Genomic DNA, 20,069 nt, shown 5'->3' with positions numbered 1-20,069 from the left:
TTTTTTTTTTGCAAAAACCTTACCTCTTATTATTTTTTTGTTGTACTTTTTTTTAACTTTTTATTTTATACTGGAGTGTAGCCAATTAACAATGTTGTGATAGTTTCAGATGCACAGCAAAGCAACTCAGCCATACATATACACGTATCCATTCTCCCCCAGACTCCCCTCCCATCCAGGCTGCCACATAATATTGAGCAGAGTTCCCTGTGCTATACAGTAGGTCCTTGTTGGTTATCCTTTTTTTTTTTTTAATTAATTAATTAATTTATTTTTGGCTGTGTTGGGTCTTCATTTTTTTTTCCTGTGCGAGGGCTTTCTCCAGTTGTGGCAAGTGGGGGCCACTCTTCATCGCGGTGCGCAGGCCTCTCACCGTCGCGGCCTCTCCTGCTGCGGAGCACAGGCTCCAGATGCGCAGGCTCAGTAGTTGTGGCTCATGGGCCTAGTTGCTCCGCGGCATGTGGGATCCTCCCAGACCAGGGCTCGAACCCGTGTCCCCTGCACTGGCAGGCAGACTCTCAACCACTGCGCCACCAGGGAAGCCCCTGGTTATCCTTTTTAAATATAGTAGTGTGTGTGTGTACTTACTTCTGAAGTGAGTCTCTTGTAGGCAGTATATAGATGAGTCTTGTTTGTTTGTTTGTTTGTTTCAATCCATTCAGCTACTTTGTCTTTTGATTGGAAATTTTATTCCATCTACATTTAAAGTAATTATTGATAGGTATGTACTTATTGCCATTTTGTTAATTGTTTTCTGGCTGTTTTTGTGGTTCCTATTTGTTCCTTTCTTCTTCTCTTTCTATCTTTGTGTTTTGGTGGTTTTCTTTAGCGGTATGTTTCAATTCATTTCTCATTTTCTTTTGGGTATTTACTATAAGTTTTTTCCCTGTGGTTACCATGAGGTTCACATATAACATCCTATGTAAATAGCAGTCTGTTTCAAGTTGGTAGCAACTTAAATGTGAACACATTCCAAAACTTTATACTTTTACACCCCTCCACATTTCATACTTGTGATGAGACATTTTAAATCTTTTAATTTTATGTAGCCCTTAACTAATTATTTTAATTGTAGTTAATTTTACTACTTTTGTTTTTTTAACATTCCTGGTTGCTTTATAGGTGATTATCCACCAGCTTTATATAATATTTACTTTTTCCAGTGAAATCTTTTACTTTCATACGTTTTCATATAATTAATTAGTGCCATTTTTTTCAACTTAAAGAAGTCCCTTTAATATTTCTTATTAGAGCCAGTTTAGTGGTGGTGAATGTCTTTAGCTTTTGCTTAACTGGGAAACTCAATTTTTCCTTCAATTCTGAATGATCGCCTTGCTTGGTAGAGAATTCTTGATTGGAAGCTTTTTCCTTTCAACACTTTGAATATGTTATGCCACTCCCTTCTGGCCCATAAGGTTTCTGCTGAAAAATTTGCTGATAGTCATATGGGGTTTTTCTTGTATGTAACAAGTTGTTTTTCCCTTGCTGATCTTAAGATTCTCTCTTTATCCTTAACTTTTACCATTTTAATCATAATGTATCTTAGTGTATCTTTGGGTTCATCTTATTTGGAACTCTAGGCTCCCTGGTCTTGAATGTCTGTTTCCTTCCCCAGATTAGGAAAGTTTTCAGCCACAATTTCTTCAAATAATTATTCTGGCCTTTTCTCTCTCTCTCTTCTCCTTTTGGAACCCCTATAATGCAAATGTCATCCCACTTGATGTTGTCCCAAAGTTCCCTTAGGGTATTCTTCATTTTTTTAAATTATTTTTTTTTCATTTTGCTGCTCTGTTTGGGTGAGTTCCATTGCTTTGTCTTCCAGTTCACTGATTTCTTCTTCTACCTCATCCAATCTGCTGTTGAACCCCTCTAGTGGATTTTTTTCAATTCATTTACAACTTCTGTTTGGTATTTTCTTATATATTCTATCTTTTTGTGAAATTCTCACTGCGTTTGTCCATTCTTCTCCTGAGTTCAGTCAGCATCTTTATGATCATTATTATGAACACTTTATCAGGTATATTGCTTATCTCCATTTCACTTAGTTCCTATTTTGAGGTTTTGCCTTGTTCTTTTAATTGGAACATATTCCTCTGTCTCCTCATTTTGCCTAATTTTCTGTGTTTGTTTCTATGTATTAGGTAAATCAGCTACCTTTCCTAGTCTTGAAGAAGTGGCCTTATGTAGATGTCCTGTGAGGCTCAGAAGTGCAATCCCACCTGGCCACCAGTGCCAGTAATCAGGGGTGTCCCCTATGTGGGCTGCATGTACCCTCCTGTTATGTCCAGGTTGTAGCTACTCCTGCGGTACACTGGTGGGTGGAGCTGGCCCCATGAATGGTTGTGCAGCCTGGTTGTGGTGGCTGTTGTATGCTGGTGGGTGGGGCTAGCCCTTGAAATGGCTGTGTGGCCTGCCACGGTGGCTTCCAGGCACTGGTGGATGAGTTATTGCACAGCTGGCTGTAAGGCCTGGCCAAGGCACAGGGGTAGGCAGGGCTCTTGGTGGGGCATGCCCGTTGAGGCTAACAGGTTATATAGAGATTTCCAAAATGGCGCCCTCCAGTGCCAGTATTAGCAAGGCGGCCTGAGATCACAAAAATGGCTCTCATCAGTGTCTCAGTCCCAGGGTAGTGTCCTAACTGGTTCCTGCCTCTTTGGTAGATACTTCAAGATGAGTAAGTGGGTCCCCCTCACCTATGGTCCAGGCACTTTCAATCTGGTGTTTTTGCACTGATTTTCAGGTTGAGTGAGTCTGTGCATGAGCGTTTTAAGCAGTGGTTTTCTGTTCCCTAGAGTTCCATAATTTTCCTGGACATATTTCCTGTTGGTTTTCAAAGCCAAGTGTTTTGGGTGCTCATCTCTCCCGTGCATGATCTAAGGGCTGGGTTGCCTCATGTGGAGCTCAAATCCCTTGCTCCTCAGAAAAAAACTCTGCCTTTGTGATCCTTCCCGATTGTGGATTTCCATGGCTAGGGTGTGTTTTTTTCCTTGGCATGAGCATATTTCTCTTTCTCTTGTTCACCTTCATGTTGTCCTTTTACCTTTTGTTCTGGAGACTCTGTTCATCCAGTCTTCATGTCCTTTTCAGAGGGAATTATTCCATATGTAGTTGTAGATTTGTTGTGTCTGTGGGTGGAGGTGAGTTCAGGATCTTCCTATGCTGCCATCTTGAACCCTCTCCTGGGCCCTCCTCTTTTAAACATCAAACTACCAAGCCTCTAATATCTTCTCCCACCCAATCTGGCCAATGATTCTTCAATTTAGGATGTATTAGAATCACCTAGAGTGTAATCTACATACAGATTTCCAGACTCAACCTTCACTGATTCTGACTCAGCAGATCCAGAATGTAGCCCAGACATCAGCATTTTTAAACAGATGCTCCCAGGTCTTTTTGATGAAGATGACCCCCACCCACACTTTGAGAAGTTCTACCCTGTGCCATCAAAAACAAGGGCTTATTCCAGCGTCTTTCAGTTCCTGCAGTCTCTCTCTCTCTTTTTCCCTCTCCCAGAAAACTCCCTGTGAACTCAGACCTTGAGAACAGAGTCCTGACTAACGAGGTGGGGGTCTTTTTGTTTTTCTCCTGATGATTCTTCAGCAATTAAAAAAAAAAAAAAAACCAGAAAGGATCACAGGGTAACTTCTCCATAAGTCACCATGCTTTGTTAACTTATTAACATGCAAAACACTTTTAAAATTAAGAGTTTTTATATCTTTCTGTATTTTCCAAGTTACTATAATGGAAACATTAACAATCAGAAAAAAAGTTGCAAAACTCCTAGTCATTCTCACTCTTCGTATATCATCCTAGCTGTAGCTCTGATGTCGCTTTCCCAAAAGTCTTTCTCCCCCATCTCAGGTTGGAGATGTTCTTATCTCCCCCACAGCATCCCTCACTTCTCCCATCAGGGCACTCTTGTCATTGCCTGGTTACTTGTTTGTTCCCCACTAATTGTAAGCATTTCGGGGAGGGGAAGTATATATCTTGTTTATTTTTATAACCTCAACACATAGCCAGTAGCTTTCCACATAGTAAGCTGTGAATGAATGAATTCTTCATTCCTCAGCAGGAAACAGAACATTCAAGAAGCTAGAGGCAAGACCGAACATGTTAAATAGAAATTTTAAAAATATAAAAAAACACCCAATTCAAACTTATAGAAATGAAAGTTAGAATGTCTGAGGTGAAAAGTACACTGAGTGGGACTAAGAGCAGAGGAAAGATTAATGAATTTGAAGATGTAACAATAGAAACTAGACAAAATGGAACACATGGAGAAAAAAGACTTAAAAAGCAAACAGGTCATCAGTGAGCTGTGGAAAAACTTAAAGTAGCCCAATACATGTGTAATTAGAGTCCCTGGCTGGCAGGATGGGCAGAAAAATATCTGAAGAAATAATGGCAGAAAATTTCCCAATTTTAATGAGAACTATAAACCCACATTTCCAATAAGCTCAGCAAAACACAAGCAAAAGAAACATGAAGAAAATGACACTAAGGCATATAATAATAAAACTGCTTAAAACATTCAGTAAAGGGTAAATCTTAGGGGCAGTCAGAGGAAGAAAAGACACAACCCACAGAGAGGAACAAAGACAAGAACAGCAGGCTTCTCACTGCAAACAGGCAAGTGAGAAGATAGTGGGGTGGCATCTTTCAAGTACTAAAAGGGAAACATTCTCAATTCTATACTCAAAATAATTTTCCAGAATGAAGGCCAGGACTTCAGACATTTTTTACATCTCCCTCTATCATGCTCCACCTAAAATGAACCACCTGCCGTTCAAGGGCCTTTTTCCCTTTCTGAAGCCCTGCCCATCTCCCAAGTTTCAGGTCAAATGCCACCTTCTTCTTGAAACCCTTCCTGATTGCCCACTGGATTTTATTCTTACTTCTCTTAGGGTCTTACCATCCTTTGCTCTGTCATATGTGCTTGAGGATTTTCCCCTCCCACTGGCCGATGAATTCCCTGAGGGCTCCTTTCTTGTTTTTCCTATCACCACAGTGTGCACCCACACTGCCCAGAACAGGCGCTTAGCATCTGTTATACTGACTTACATATTACCTAATCCCTGAAAGATTTCTTTTAAACTTCTTTCCAAGACATTTCTGACGACTTAGAAGTACCTATTTATTCATTAACAAATACTTGATAAGTTGGGCCCCATGTTTATAAAGGTAAGACAATCCCTGGGTATAAAAAGCTTGCAATATAGTTAATTAATTTAATTAGTTGTTTATACAAGAGTTTTAAGTAAAATAATCTGGGTTTAATAAGGAGTAGATAAACTCTTGGTTAGAGCTTCCCTGTGTCCAGGTCATGAGTATTATCATGCTCAGCATCTCCACTATTTCCTGGGTATACCTCCAACTGGAATTCCTTCCCTCCCAGGCTCTGGTATTCAGCTGTCTCTTCAATATCTTCACTTGAACATCTAACAGAAATCTCAATGTCAACATACCCCAAACTGAACTCCTGATATTCCCCTCAAAATTGTTCCATCTGCAATTCTTCTATCTCATTAATGGCAATTCTATCTTTCCGCTGCTTGGCCACTAACCCTGAAGTCACTGAACTCCTTTTTCCCCCGCTCATATTCAAGTTGTCAGCAAATTCCATCAGCTGGACATCAGACATATCTAGACACTGCCCACTTATCATTCTACTGCTACCACCCTGGCCTCAGCCACTGTCTTTTTTCACTGCAGTAGCTAAATAAATGGCCTCCCTGCTACCACTGCCCACCCTCCCCACACAGAGAGTCTAGTCCTATCATAGTGATCCTTTGAAAAGGCAGGTCAGATCATATCACTCCTCTGCCTAAAATCCTCCAAAGACTCCCCATAAAGGCCAATGTCTTCACAACAGCCTGCAAGGCCCTACTTGAACTGGTCCTCTTGTCCTTCTTTCCCCCAGTTATCCTCTCCCAGTCTTCTTGCTGTTCCTTGTGCTCTGGGGACACTCTCCTATCTCAGGGTCTTTGCACTTGCTGTTCCCTCTGCCTGAACAGCCCTCCCCTAGATTTCCACATGGCTCACTCCCTCACCTCCTTCAAGTTTTTGCTCAAATGTCACCTTCTTAGTGAGGCCTTCCCCACCCAGAAGACTTCCAATTGCATCTTCCCCTTCCTGCTCCCTAATCCTCAACGCTGTTTTATTGTTCTTCACAGCACTCATCACTTTCTAATATTGTAGATAATTTACTTATTTACTTTGGTTCTTGTCTGCTCCTCCCCCCTTCCCCCACCAAACATAAACCCCAACAGGACAGGGATTTGCATGGTTTGTTCATACTGTTTCTTGTGCACCCACAGTTGTGCCTGTGATATAGTAGGTGCTCAGTAACTACATGCCGAAACTAACACACACCTCCAAAACTCTTAGTATGAAAAGAAACTAGGTTCAGAAACTGGCAGATACCTTAGTCTATATTTGCCCTTGCTGAGTTGTGGATGCATTTTATGAGTGAAGAGGTATTCATCAAATACCTCACTAGAGGTCTAGCGAAGAGTGGAGATATATTTAAAGAGACAAGGTGACCAAAGATGACAAATTAGAGACCAAAACTGTACACAAAGTTTTAGTTGTGTGATACAGACAATAAGTGCAGAAGAGGTTAGGGGTGGAAGAGATGAGTGCTTTGAAGTGAGCTAAGAATCACTTGTCTCCCCCAGGCCTCTAATGGAGTTTTCTGAAGCAGGAGTACTGCTGGAATAATCTCTCACTAACTGTTAATAACAATATTTTGTGCTCACATTGTTCCCTTCAACAAGCATCTTCAGTTAATTTTTGATTTTTATCTAAGCATTCTTATCGTCACCTTATAGTCAGAAAAGTATACATAAACCATAGTTAAGTAACTTGTCCAATGTTGGGGGAATGGACAAAGAATTAATCCATTATCTCAAACTCTGCCCTTTGGCATTCTTTGTATATAGCAAAAACATTTGTGACGATGTTTTGTCAACCTACTCCCTGCTCAGCCCCCTCCTCCCTCCGCTCAGAGAATAGCTACAAGTGGTTAGCCCAGAAAATATTTAGAGGAGGTCCTTGGGTTGAGATGCTCACCCACAAAATAATTGTTGATGATGTTAGCATCAGAAAACTGGCTGGATGGAACTGTTGGTTTGACAAACATGCTGTTCCTATGGGGTTCAGAAAGATTTGGTCTATGAAAGGATAAATGCATGAGTTCACCTTGAACATGAATAAAATATTTGCAAATTATCCTTAGTATAATTAACGTCCCTAAATTCAATACCCAGCATATATATATATATATATATATATATATATATATATATATATATATATATTGAACCCACGAACCATAAAAATGACTATCTGGGAAATAACATTCTTTCTAGAAGTCTGTGTGTTTCCCTTATGGCACCCGAGATACCAGACCTTGGAGTTATTCTAGAACCTGCCCTTTCTCTGGCAAGTTCTATTGATTCAATCTCCATTGTTTTAATTACAAGGCTTCAAAATTCCCTGAAGCACAAAAAGGAAGGATTTGAGAGATACTAAATATCAGTAACAACAAGGTAACATATATTGAGTTCTAGGCACCATGCTAAGGACTTCACATGGATTACTGAATTGAATCCTTATGATAACACCTAAGGTAGATACTACTGTCATTACCTTATTAAAAATGAGGAAACTGAGATTCAGAGAGGTTGAGTGATCTGTTAAAGGTCACACAGCTAAGAGGGGAGCTAGGAGTAAACACATAGTATGATTCCAGCACTCATTATAAAGGCTTTCGGGTCTGCCTTTTACTTTTTAGACTTGTAAAGACCTCTCTCATGGAGAAGACAGAATTCTTCTTGGAAGAAATGGGTTCTCCTTTCCTTGAATGTTCTTTCACTCTTCAGTTTTCCTTCCCTCTTTTTTCCTCTCTTTTCATCTCAAAACAAATTTAGCATCCTCACTTCTAAACTAACCCACTTTAGGTTCCTCAGTTCTGCCCATGATGCCACCATCTTTGGATGGATCTGGACCAGGTGGCTCCTTTCTCTTTCTTATATCCAATTAGTTCCCAAGTTCAATGCATTCTTATTTCTTGGTATTTCTAGGGTCTATATCTTCTCCATTTTTGATGCCATCACCTTAGCCAGACAGAAACATTTCCTGCCTGGACTAATGCAATAATGTCCTAACTTTCTTCCTGCCTCTTGTCTCTCCCCTGTGCAGTCCTTCCTGCATTGTACAGCCAGACCAGTCTTATAAAACCACATTCTTCATGATTGCCCCATGAAAAATTCTCCCAATTACCCATCAGATTCATTCTCAACTTTTCAAAAGTAGAAATTCAAGGCTCTCTCTCATGTAGTCATCTTAATTCCTCTCCCACAGCCCAAACTCCCCAGTGCAGGAAAGCTTCTTGCTCTTCCAAGCCTTGTACCACATTCATTCCTGTCCCTAGACCTTGGCTCAAGTTATTACCTGCACTTGGAATGATTTTCCCTCCTTGCCTGCTCAAATCTCACCAACCCTTCAATGCCCATTTCAAGTTCTGTCTCCTCCATGAAACCTGCCTTCATCACTTTAGTGAGGATTGATTTTCTCTCTTTGTCACTGCCCTGATGCTTACTGTAAAGGATTTTTCTCTAAAGGTCTTCCTGTTCAGAGGGATTGATTCCAAGGTCCTCAAGTGCTGCCTAAAGGGAGAGGGCCTTTTCTACCTTTGAGTGAAAGGATTCCAGACCCCAATTACACTAAGTTACTGAAAAACTGGGGAATTATTTTGCAGCTGCCAGCTCATCATTTTAGCTTGGGTACAGTTATCCACAACACATTTCCAAGTCCTTCTCAGTTTTTACATACAGCCCGTGTAGGATCTCCAAAGTTCCCAGCACTTTGATAAGCACAAGAAACTTTCTGAGTGGCAAGATGAAGGGGTTATTCTACCTATTGCGTTCAGAACAAATTGCATTTTAAGTGATCTTTAGTTGGCATTGTTATTTTAACTCTACCTTTCAGTAAAGAAAATTGTGTCTCAACTTTAGTCAGACTAGAAGTAAATTATATCTACTTAAAATATAGAGCTATTAAAATCCAAAGAGCTACATAAAAAAAAAGCAACTGATGGGCTGAAAAATGCTCCCTTTGTAGAAGAATTACAACCTAAAATCATCATCTTGTTTTACACAACATGACCTTTAGTCTGTAGATAAAATGCATGTAAATGAAGCTTGAATGTCAACTAGATTTGGCCAAGGATTTTTTCTTGTGGGGAGGGGAGGGAGGGAAGGAGAGTTTGAATAATGTAGATTTTTTTAAAAAATGTCTTTTTTTCCAGATAAGTATGTTTTATCAGATATAAAGACTATTTTGATAGTTCTCACATAGGTACCTATATCCTAGAGAACATGAGACCCCTAAGAAGTAAACTGTTCTCCTTTCTTAGAAGTTTTTTGCTCTACCTTCCACTCACATTTTGTCAATTTTCCAAATGAAAGCACCCAAAACTTTTTTCAGGACTGCCACCAACAGGAATCATCAGGAGTTAACAACAGCTACGCCAGTCAGAAATGGGGTGAATGTGACTCTCTTCTAGTGGGTGTCAAACCTCGTCATCAGTGGCCATGAAGAAGGGGTGAGGCCCCAGGAAAGCCTGAACTGTTGAAGAAGCCTTGTTGCCATATCAAGGCTAATTCTGTTTTGTTTTCAATGACAAGATGATTTAGGTTGGTGTGATGCCACCCTAGGCTTCAAAAGGCCAAATATGATCCCGAAGCAGCAGCTGATAAAAGCACATATGATCAGACAACTTGGCATTCTGAAGAAAGTGGAGATGAAGAGTAAACCCAGAAACAAGATACTGAGGGCTTTGGGCAAGGAGGGCTGCATGATAAAGTCATAGTGATTAATCTCAGTAACAGCAACAATGAACACTTACTGGAACTCTGACTATAGCAGGCACTGTCCTTTACCTACATTGTTTCCCTTAAACCTCCCAACAGCCCTGTGAGGTGCATGCTATTATCTCAGTCTTACAGAGGAGGAAACTGAGGATTGGGGAAATTAAAAGACTTGCCCAAGGTCGCCCAGCTACCAAGCTGTGGGCCCGGGATGAGAATCCGTCTGACTCGTGGGTCAGACGACTGCCACAACATACCTCAGGGAAGCATCAGGGAGAGAGAATTTGGCTGCAAACCTGACTGTGAAGAAGGAATCCCAGGTCTCTCAAGTTAAGGGCAGGAATACAGTGGCTGAAGGTGGCAGTAGAGCCACGTGGAGGTGAGCTTGGACCAGCCAAAGATGGATCCTGAGACACGGGCTTTACGGAGGATGAACAGCCATTTGGCATTGGAAGACCCGTGATTTGAGCAGTTGTTCCGCAACTCAGGACCTCAGAGCAGGTCCAAATGGTTTAATGCCTTTCATGTGGTCAACACAACTTCCCTGTCCCTACGGGTCCAGATGCTCAGTCTTGACCCATTTGTTTCTCACATAAGTCCTTAGAGAATCATGACAACTGTACATCTACACTGAATGCTTTATTTGCATGTGTGCAAAATATGTGTCAATGAAGAAAGTGTCTGAAGGATGTAGCTAAGGGGCCAACTCTCTCCTGTCTTCCTCACATACCATCATGACCTGATACGTGAGTGAAGTTTATGGGTGTGTTCACAGTACCAATACCAGACACAGTCTTAGCAGAGATGTAGCTTCAAATTCTCTCTTACCCTTGATACCTGGAAATGGCTTCTAACATGCAAATTAACCCCACAGTGTCAGGTGTGACATCCCAAATGCCCACGTGCACACGCTGCTATGAGGAAGGCCACGGAAACCCACCTCCCAGTCTCTCCATGTGGGTTATTACTTTGGCTGCCTAGTCTTTTTTTGTTCTGCTCTATCAGGCCTCTGAGCTCTCATCAGGGTCCACTTCATGTGACAGGACCTATATATGTATATGTTTCTCCCCTTCAACTGAAGAGAATAGATGGGGTGTGAAACAAGGCCTAGATATGGGGTTAAATGGGTGGCTAAAAGCTGTCCTAACATTGACTGCTCTTGACTTGGGAAGTCAGCTTAGGGGGAGCAAAGGCTTGAGGGCTGGCTCAGCCCCACAGCCTCCCTCTAGAGTGAAACCACAGTCTCAGGGCAGCTCTGTCCTGGGCTCTGTTTCCTTGTGGGAGGTCTTAAGCTCCAGGGTTAACCCTATGCTAGAAGAACCCTGATTTTACTAAATTAGCTCTCCAAAGGAACCATCCCTAGCACCCCTCCGTTCCCATGGACCACTGTCTAAATGAGAGGTCAGCAAACTTTTCTGCAAAGGACAAGACAGAAAATATATTAGGCTTCGTGGGCCGTATGGTCTCTGGTGCAACTACTCAGTTCTCCGGTTGTCATGTGTCAAGCAGCCACAGACAATACATAAACAAGTGGGCATGGATGTATTCCAATAAAACTTTATGGTTACTGAAACTTGAATTTCATATAATGTTCATGTGTCATAAAATATTATTCCTCTTTTGATTTTTTTTCCTATCCATTTATAAATTTAAAAATCATTCTTAAGTCATGGGCTGCACAAAAACAAGTAGCAGGCTTGATGTGACCTTAGGCCATAGTTTGTTAACCCCTGGTCTAAATCCTCAGCTTTTACACCCTGGAAGTGACCCAGTTCAAGGAGTGGGAAAGGCAGGGGTTACCTTCCTTTCCTTCAAGGAAATATAGCATCCATACAAGCAGAAGCTGTAACTACAGGTAATGTGATTTTTGTCCCCTGTAAACAAGATAATGTATAGATCCATATAAGTGTACCTCATAGCAGTCATCATGAAAAGTTCTGTTTGCTATAATGTGTTACTGCTTAACATAGCTGGAATCTCCTCCTTGAGAATGACCTTCAGAACACATGTTTTTGAAAAGCCATAGTGACAGGAAATCTCCATCCTCCGAAGGTGGAGTTAATGTTTAGAGACAGCCAGAAACAAAACAAAATGAAACAAACCAAACCAAACTGAATGCAAAAAACCATCTCCATTTAACCACCAATAATGATAACAATGGCATAGATACCACTATCCTTCCAGAACCAGGCTGGGAAATCAGTGGTGGGGGTGGAGGTTGTGCTGGAACTAAATAAAGCCATTTTTGTTCAAAACTACTCATGATTATGAGATGAGCCTGCTGCAAACTAAGCTTGGAAGTCTTAACGTGGCCCCTAACAATGTGAGTGTTGTCTGGCCAACACACTGCCAGTCAATTCAAAAACATTTTGAGGGAATTTTTGTCAATACTTCAAAGCCAAGAGATTTCACATAAAAAGTCAGATTTGGGCTTCCCTGGTGGCGCAGTGGTTGAGAATCTGTCTGCCAATGCAGGGGACACAGGTTCGAGCCCTGGTCTGGGAAGATCCCACATGCTGCGGAGCAACTAGGCCCGTGAGCCACAATTACTGAGCCTGCGCGTCTGGAGCCTGTGCTCCGCAACAAGAGAGGCCGCGATAGTGACAGGCCCGCGCACCGCGATGAAGAGTGGCCCCCGCTCGCCGCAACTAGAGAAAGCCCTCGCACAGAAACGAAGACCCAACACAACCAAAAATAAATAAATAAATAAAATTAAAAAAAAAAAAAAGTCAGAATTTTTACTTTTCTTGACAAAATCAAAAGATCAGGCACACTGGGCTCTCGTTCTCATACAGCAACCACCAGCAAAAGCCTCCCCTTATAGACACAGCACATGAACCTTGGGCTGGAGCAGTCCCTACCATGCCCTATGGCCCCCAGCCCAGGGGCAGCTGCCATGTAACCTCGTGCTTATGGCCTTTTCACTCACGATAAGAGTAACACAATCACATGGTTCAAAAGTCAAAATGATGCACAAAGCTATGCAGTGAAAGTCTCATTCCCACCTCATCCCCACCCTCCCTAATACTTTTGTTAATTTCATTTATTTTTTCCCCCTTCTTCCTTACACTTTTGTCACTTAAAATATATCCTGGGGATTGTTCCCATAGCAGAACATAGAGAATTTACTTATTCTTGTTTTACAGCTACCTCGTATCCCAGTGGATGTATAGGTCAGTTTATTTAACTAGTCCTGTAGTGGACACAGGTTAATAGTCTTTTGTTTTTACAAATATTCTGCAATGAATAACTATGTGCATACGTCATTTCAGAGGTGATAAAGTCTGTTGTGCAGGATAAATTCCCACAAGCAAGATTACTGGGTCAGAGGGTAAATGTGTTTGTAATCCAAAGGTATTGCCAAATTGGCTTCCATATGGGTTGTAGCATTTTGCACTCCAAACAGCAATTCAAGAGCATGTCTGTTTCCCTTCAGTTTCCCCAACCAAATATGTCGAAAAACTTTTGCAGTTGTCATTCTGACAGGTAAAAATTATATTTCAGAGCAGTTGTAATTTGCATTTTTGAATCAAGAGTTCTTTTCCTGTGTTTTTAAGAGAAATTTGTATTTCTTTTCCTGAGAACTATCTGTTCCATACTCCTACTGGATTCCTATTTCTGTTGCAGATTTCCCTATTAAATTCTTATCTTTTACATCAACTTCTAGAACTGCTATATATATTCAGAAGAGTAGCCCTGTACCTATGATATGAGCTGCAAATATTTCTTTCCAGTTTGTCATTTATCTTTTGCCTCTGTTTATGGTGTATGCATTTGTTTTTATTGTTGTTTGTGATGCAGTTTTGCTGTTGTGTGTGCTTTTTAAATGGGGTTAAATTTACTTATTTATTGTTTGCTTCAGGCTTTTCAGTTATAGTTTGAAAGAAAGGTATTCCCCATTCCAAAAATAAAAATGAATTTACTCATATTTTCTTCTAGCAATTTTAGAGTTTCATTTTTTAAATGTAAATCTTTGATCCATTTAAAGCTTGTTAAGGTGCACATTGTGAGAAGTAAAACTTCCTTGGGTGCTCGACCCAAGATTTCAGGGAGGATGATAAAGCTACCAGAACATCAATAAGAGTGAGACCTGAAGAATGGGTGAGAGAGAGCAGCTGATGAGAGGAAGAGTGAGAAGAGGGGTGGCGAGGGAGTGGAGACTAAACAGAAGCAGCATCTCCTGCAGGAGTTCCTGGCAGATGGGTTCCATTACTGGTCAAGCTCAGTGGTACCCAGGGCCCCTTTTACTTTTCTCCAAAGTACCCACTTACTTTTAAAGATTTAATGTGTTTGGCTGTACCAAACTAACTGTACTTAAGTAATAATTAGTTATGTTGCCCTTTTAACAAAGTCATTTACAGCTGCCAATCAGTTTCCGGTCAGACTGTGCTAACCAGAATGACCACGCTGAGTTGATGTACTTTCAGCCAAAAGCACAGAACTTAGAAGTGTCAGTTGGCTTAAGAAGGCTCATCTTGGATAAATGAGCCATTTTGGAAGACTTTTTAAAATGCTGAAATTAGTCTGCATACAGCTTACTTCTTTGTTCCTAGATCTCTAAGGACATGGGACTTCTGATTTCACCTTCATTCAAGACCTACTGGTGCTATATAAAAGGGTGAGGGAAAGTGTAGACTTCAACCTTAAGAAGTGGGCACACTGACCTCCATGCTGTACACTAAATAGTTCTCTTAGCAGCTTTTCTACTCAAGGTGCCCTGAGAAAGTTCTTAAAAATTGTTTCCTCATGTGAATAATCCTCTGTTCTGAGAAAAACAGAGAGTAAAAATGAGAAAAATCTGCAAAGGTGAATGGTGAAATTGTTGCTAAAATAAAGTATGTAAAAGGTTTTTCACCAATTAAGTTGGTTCCTCTGCCCAAAGTAGAGGCCTCAAGGGAGAACTGATGAGAGTGAGATGCTTAACACAGCTGACCGTCATCGGGAAGGCACGCCAAGGTCCTCTGTGTTGGTGAGTGGGCACCCACCCCTAACAATTAATTCAGAATCTCTGGGAGGTGGGGCCTAGGCATCAGTCATGTTTAAACTCCCCATACGATTTCAACATGCAACCACTGCTATGGAACGGTGTTATTCAAAGTGTTGTTCTCAGACCAGCAGCACTGATGTCAGCGGGAACTTGCTACAAATGCAGAAGCTCAGGCCCCAACTTAGACCTTCTCAATCGGAATCTGTATTTTCACAAGATCCCCAAAATATTCACAAGCACATTAAAGTTAAAGAAGCCATGGTCTAGAGGAGCTTTTCTCAAAGTGTGGCACCTAGACCACCTGCATCAAACTCATCAAGGGGTTGGGAAGGTGGGGGAATGGGGATCAGGGGACTTCTTAAGGAAGCCGATTCTGGAGATTATAATTCTACAAGTCTGAGGGTGGGGCCCTGAAATCTGCATTTTTAATATGTTCCTAGGTGATCCCTAAGCCTACTGTTTGAGAACTACTCCCAAGAGGAATATGATGGTGGCTTTCTCCTGGCCTGCATAGAAAGTCCCTCAGTGACTCCAAAAGGTCAAAGCACACCCATTGCAAGTGGGGGATGAGTTGGGGATAATCTACAAGTGCTTCTCAGCCTGACAAATGTAATGTTTCTGCTGACTTGCAACAGAGCAGGTGGTGGTAGTTAAATCAGCTTTCATATTGACACAGAAATGAGTCTCTGCGTTCTCTTGGGTTAGTGACTGAACAGGATGCAATTTGGATACATAAGCCTCTACCTTAAAAGCAGAATTAAAAATATAAAATGTTGATGTTCAGATGCATCCTTCTCAGACGGTTTCAAAAACCCCTCAAAATGCGTGGTGGAGAGCCAAGAAAGAGTGAATTCCCTTAAGGAGATTTCTTCGTTTTACAGAGTTCTTTTTTTTTGAAATTTTTGCTTGGGCCCAGATTTCTAAATGATAACGTGGGTAAAAACTGAATCCAGGAATGGAAAATGTGATCTTTCTCATAAGATGTGTTTGAAGTGTGTAGTACTTCCATGTAGTCTTATTTTATCTTTTTCATATAAAATACTCCTTGATTGATTGATTGATTTTTGGCTGCGTTGGGTCCCTGCTGCTGCCCGCGGGCCCTCTCCAGCCGCGGCGAGCCGGGGCCACTCTTAGCTGCGGTGCTTGGGCCCCTCATTGCGGTGGCCCCTCCCACCGCAGAGCATGGGCTCCAGGCGCGCGGGCCTCAGCAGTTGTGGCTCCCAGGCTCAGTAGTTGTGGCTCACACGGGGGCTCCAGAGCGCAGGCTCAGCAGCTGTGGCACAGGGGCCCAGCCGCTCTGCCGCATGTGGGATCCTCCCGGACCAGGGCTCGAACTCTTCCCCCCCTCCTCTTCCCTCCTCCCTCCCTCCTCGCATTGGCAGGTGGACTCCCAACCACTGGGCCACCAGGGAGGTCCTCCATGTAGTTTTAAAAGCACTTCAGCTCATGTAAGATATTTAAAAGCTTCTATAACAGGTTTAAGTGGATTTATCTTCAAATACCTAGGATTCCAAAATATGGCTCACACTTGACTTGAGGTGACAGAACTGAAATCTTTGTAATTTTAAAGTGAAATAAGACCATAGCGGTTGTAACGGATAATTAAATGGAATGGGGAACTGCAATGTGATCTAAATGTAATTGTTAGATAATTATTGAGTTAAAATCAGCAAAAGCAAAGAAAGTTAACACTGGAAAAAAGATTTTTGAGGCTTTGCTTTAAAGACTTTTTTAACAGCAGTGTTTCTTAAACCTTTTGGGAGGAGTGCAATGGAGCCCCTTTGAAAATCTAACGAAAAGCTATGGACTCGCCCTAGATGCACGCGCCTGCGAGAGCACACACTGACATTTTCTGAAGTTCCATAGACTTCTTAGAGCCCATATGATGAACCTCAGCTTTGACGTTGCGTTTTAAGAAAATTGCTCTATGTTGATTTCCACTATTTGTAACCACTTTAGACACAAGAGTAAGTTTCTCCGTAGAAAGCTCCCGGGGGGGTTGGTAAAATTAGGGCTGATTGTTTTCACTTAAACAGAGACTATTACGTCGGCAGTCTTGTGCTGATGAGCCGAGGCCAGGTGAAACGCCAGACCACTAGATCATGCCAGGGAAAGAATCCCTTTATTGAAGCAGCCTGCGCTCTCTCAGAAATGCTACCTCCGTGCTCTCAGGGGGCACCTACGAATTGCACAGGCACAGCCCGGGGCTGCTGTGGCTCCTGGCACACCAGAAGGTGAAAACTTATGTCCAAAGTTAGGAAGTAGGCTCTTAAAAACACTGCCTACTCCCCTCATTTATCTGCAGACTGAACGACGTCAGAGGTGGAAGACTTACCCCTTCACCCCCTCCCCCATTTAACAGATGAAGAAACTGACCCCAGAGGGCTAAGGTGCTTGCCAAGGTGACTTCCCCAGCGGGCTCACACCCAGGACCTCTCCCCACGGCACCCTGCCATCTGGCTAGGGGAGGAGAGGGCGTCTAGGGCTCTCTCCCCACACTGTACGCCGCCCACCCCGGCGGGGGCGTCAAGGGGAGCTGAGCCCCCGCCTACCGGCACCATGGAGTACGTCATCATCAACAGCATGTCGTGGCTCTCGGCGCGGATGTGCTGCGCCGGCTCCCCGCCGTGGCTGCGCTTGTTGCGCGCGGCGCTCACAGGGTCTGGCGGTGGCGCGGGCGCCCGGCGAGGTGCGTGACTCAGCTCCGCCAGGAAGGCGCGCAGATCGCTGTCCTCGCGCTGCTCCCGGCCACGCTGCGCCTCCAGCGCCCGCAGCGCCGCGCTCAGCCCGCGCCACTGGCACAGCGCGAACACCGTGCCCGCAGCATTGAGCGCCGAGAGCAGGGCCACGGCGGCCAGGGCGCCGCGCAGCCCCCAGCCTGCGCCCCCGCGGCCTCGCTCCGCGCCTCCGGCCATGCTCTGCGCGCCTCGGGCCGGGTCGGGCAAGGCTCTGCCGCCTTTCAACCCCGCAGCCTTTATACGCTGTGGGCAAGCCGTGGGCTGGTGGCAGCGCCGTGAGTCACGCCGCCCTTTGGCCCGGCTGGCGGGGCGGGTTGGGGACAGTAATGGTGGCGCCCGAGTAGCCCGGAGGGACAGGCAGGCGGAGAGGGGGAGAGGAGCGAGTGGAGACAGTCCGCGGAGGGGGGCAGGGCTCACGCTCCTGGTGCCCGGCCAAGCAAACCAGCAAACCCGTCTCTCCTTCCTTCTCCCCCGCTGCCCTGCGCGTGGGCATTGCCGTGGCCCAGACGGGCAGAACGAGGGTCAGACTGAGGGGGAGAGCAGGAATTCTTATGGCCTGAGAAGTCGCTGGATTCCACCCCCTCCTCCCCCCACACTGCCCTCTCTGGAGAAAAGGATCAGCATGCCCAGATGCCAAGGCATGTGCCCACTGTCCCTGGGAGGTCTGCTGCTGGGCTGGGTCCCAGGCTGCCTATCATTCCTCCCCAGGGTCATAAGGCCTCATGTGGCCACTGAAGACCCCACTCGATCTTTCCTAGGAAGGGAATGGCTAGAGACAGGGAAACAGCTGGCATTGGAGGGTTAAAAGAGCCACCCATCAGAACCAGAAAAGCCCAGCCCTGCATGACAAGCAGGAATCATCTGTGAAGGGAGATTTTTCAGGATGTGACAGGCCAAGAACTCTCCCATGAGATCCATATCTAGGAGGTAGCAAGGTGATGAGAAAAAAAATTCCAGGGTATAAATCAGGAGAACTGCTTCTAACCCTATCCTGCTGCTACCCAGCTGGGGGACTTTGAGCATGTCCCAAGACCACTCTGGACTGATTCTGAGGTGCTTTCTGGCTGAAGGGTTGGGACTCTGGGTCCCTGCTGGACCTTACCTTACTTAGCCTGTCTTACTTGAGGGGTCAGTTGCCTCGTACCTCCTGGCTACCCCTTCACAGCCCCAGCCATTTCCTGTTAGCTCATTTGCTTGCTGTGCCTCAAGGGCCACTGTCCTCCGCTCCCCCATGCAGAGTCACTTCTCAGTCTCCTCCAAGGACCTCTTCATCCCTATTTTTCTCAGCTTTCTCTAGAATGGCTCTGCCTCCCTGGGGCCCCAGGGCCTGCAGGAGGCCCTGGTGGTGTGGGAAGCCACAACTAGAAGACAAGATTGCGGTTTCCACAGCCCATTATCTCAGAGAAGGAGGTGGCTCCCTTCCACTGAGCCAGCTGGAGCTTCAAGGTTCTGTGTCAAGGTCTGGATTCCTGAGTTTTAATTGGGACATTGACCAACTTGCATATTCTTAAAAGAACATCCAGGATGAGGAATCAGGAAAGCATGAAGGCCCAAGTGGTTCATGAAGGACCTCAACTATGGGGACATGATGTCTGAGAGGGGATGGGGGTGATACAGACAACGTTGTTCAGTTCCTCCCAACTCCAACCTATTGGAAGAATTGCCATGTGCCCTCATCTCTTTTCATCTAGGCATAGGATGCCAACTGTCAGGCTTAGGACCAATGGGGAGAAGCCATGGAGAGACAGAGTTGGAGGTCGGCCCCAGTAAGATTTTCATTATGTCACTAAAAACTTACTGAGCGCCTACTGTGTGTTGGGCACAGTAATGGGTATTGGAGGTACAGAAATGAACAAGACAAGCAGCTTTTGCAGTGTAAGCAGTTGGAGTCCCACGGAGCCTCCTGAGCGTCTCTTTATCCTAACATTCATACAGTTTCTGTTGCCAGACCATCTGTCACCAATGCTCACCATTAACAACAGAGTATACAGCTCCTGAGGTTAGGGGTCACATCCTGTTTAACCCTGTCTCCCCCCAACACCCAGCACAGTCCCTGGCTTAAAATGGCCATTCAATAATTACCTGTTGAATGAGGAAATGAACAAACGAATGAAAGGCTGTATGGTGAGGGCAAGGCTATGTTAAATGATGTGTGTGTAGTGGTGGTAGGGCTTAAGAATGAAACCCTGCTTATGCCACAGAACAGGCCCCACCTTCCTTGGAAGGCTGCCTGTCTAATGGTCAGGAGAGTGAAAGTAGCCTGACACACACATCCCCACCCCTTCTGGTTCAGAGCCCACAGCCAGTAGAAGATGTTCAATGGACTTTAGTGTGGTTGGCTATGGGCTGTCTGAACTTGCTGATATCCATATACTGTGCCTGTGCTGTTGACCAACTTCTTAGTTCTTCCAGATCTTAGTTCTTTAGTTGGGTTATACTATGCTTAAGGAAGGGACCTCTCTTCACTGTGTC

General features: G+C 44.0%; 1 protein-coding gene across 2 annotated transcripts in view; it reads right to left on the bottom strand.

The window, feature by feature from the left end:
• GLDN (gliomedin) overlaps positions 1-17,906 on the bottom strand; it is a 71,535-nt gene extending 53,629 nt beyond the window's left edge. For both annotated transcript variants that reach the window (XM_082387924.1, XM_082387925.1), the window contains exon 1: positions 17,412-17,906. In XM_082387924.1, coding sequence (XP_082244050.1) covers positions 17,412-17,774 — 363 coding nt within the window. In that variant the 5' untranslated portion in view covers positions 17,775-17,906. The remainder of the gene's footprint in view (positions 1-17,411) is intronic.
• Positions 17,907-20,069: the final 2,163 nt, after the last annotated feature.

Source organism: Balaenoptera borealis, assembly GCF_965194805.1.
Source record: "Balaenoptera borealis genome assembly, chromosome: 3".
Lineage (NCBI taxonomy): Eukaryota > Metazoa > Chordata > Mammalia > Artiodactyla > Balaenopteridae > Balaenoptera > Balaenoptera borealis.
This window is presented reverse-complemented; position numbering and strand designations above follow the sequence as displayed.